This window comes from Pterocles gutturalis, unplaced genomic scaffold (assembly GCF_000699245.1).
Source record: "Pterocles gutturalis isolate BGI_N339 unplaced genomic scaffold, ASM69924v1 scaffold37959, whole genome shotgun sequence".
NCBI lineage: Eukaryota > Metazoa > Chordata > Aves > Pterocliformes > Pteroclidae > Pterocles > Pterocles gutturalis.
The window spans coordinates 8,210-9,820 of NW_010132183.1; the positions used below are offsets into that span (position 1 = coordinate 8,210).

At 40.0% G+C, this 1,611-nt stretch overlaps 1 protein-coding gene across 1 annotated transcript in view; it reads left to right on the plus strand.

Annotated features, from left to right (window-relative positions):
- Positions 1 to 1,611, plus strand: part of LOC104467160 (interleukin-18 receptor accessory protein-like) — a gene marked incomplete at its 5' end in the record, with an annotated part of 8,350 nt that extends 6,739 nt beyond the window's left edge. Inside the window, 2 exons of the mRNA XM_010080822.1 lie at positions 345 to 518; positions 1,160 to 1,611. Coding sequence (XP_010079124.1) covers positions 345 to 518; positions 1,160 to 1,611 — 626 coding nt within the window. The remainder of the gene's footprint in view (positions 1 to 344; positions 519 to 1,159) is intronic.

Here is a 1,611-nt window from a genome sequence, read left to right on the forward strand (position 1 = left end):
CTAACCCAAGGGGTTTACCTGGAAGAGGACAGATCTTCCACTGGTGAAAACTGGTCATGTTTGTGAAAATGCAGAAAAATGTATGATTTAAACTTCCTTGCACTAGTCATTTGTAGTGTTTTCATTTGCTTTGGTAGTGCAGGTCTACAAAATTTGCAAGACAATGAGGAGTAAGGATTGTCTCTGGGTAACTGGATGGCTGTACTTCATGAACAGATGATAATTTTAGGTTTGTGTTGTGCCTACTTAAATAGATATAAATGGAAATTGAGCATTAAGAAAGAAGCTGAATGCTTCAGACAGACTTGTTAATGTATACAGTATTACTTATTTATTTATTTTAGATGGCAAAGAATTCGATGCGTTTGTGTCCTATGCAAAGCTAAACTCTTCTTCTGAAAGTGATTCTGCTTTAATTAGTGAGGAAAAATTTGCCCTGGAGCTTCTTCCAAACATGCTGGAAAATAAATATGGATACAAGTTATGCATTCTTGAAAGAGATGTTCTTCCAGGAGGAGGTAAGGTCCCTGTGAGTGACAGAAAATATTCAGTTCTTTATCAAATTTCTTTTCACTTTCCAAAAAACCTTATGCACCAGATCAGCAAATGGTGTTTGGTATGAGAGTTTCTGCTTGAATCTCATTGTATTTTGATCTTTATATGTGGCCCTTACACCTGAGGCATATGAACGTTCGAGTGTGGTCGTTGGGAGTTACTAGGCTGAGACAAAGCTTCTTGTGCAGGAATTTCTTTGCAAGCAGGCTCCATTCCCTAAAATGACCCCAAATATTTCAGTAGTTACTTTCTGAGCAACGTTAGTCAGTGCTACCTGCAGTATTTTGAAAGGCCGCACTACCTGTCCCCTGGGAGAGACAAAGACAAGTCCAAGTGTCCCTTGAGACCCCGTTTTAGTAGCAACAAAGTATGTTGAGGTCTCAGCTGTGTCCTCCACTTCCTGAACAGCAAGTTGTGTTCTCCAGGCTGCATAAGAATGGCTGCAGTACCCTCTGACAGCAAACACATTTCTAGCGGTTATGTGATTGCTTAGCATCCCTACTTTTTGGTTTTCCTTATTTCTGGGTTTTAGCTGTTGATAAAGCAACTGATTAGATAAAAAGTCTGATATAGAATGCAGTAATGATCACCATTTCTTCTCCAGCATACACAGATGAAGTTGTTACAGCTATTAAACAAAGCAGACGAGCAATTATTATTTTGAGCCCAGCCTACATCAGTGGACCAAGCATCTTTGAACTGCAGGCAGCAGTGAACTGTGCGTTGGAAGACAAAAAGATCAAAGTGGTATTAATAAAGTTCCAGGCTTTCCAAGAACCAGAGACTTTGCCTCCAGTAGTGAAGAAAGCTCTTCGGATTTTACCCATCATTACCTGGAAGTCTTCTATTTCTGCTGCTCCAAACAAGAAGTTCTGGAAATACATGCATTACCACATGCCAGTGAAAAGTACTAAGATGCTGGGAAATTGCAGCCTAAAGGACTTTTTTCCAAAGGTTATTCAGTCTGGTATATCGGTAGCAGAAATTTCACAGAGGGATGACAGCAGGCTCAGAAATGGTGACGTGATTGTAAAAGACCTTTTCCACATCGTCTGA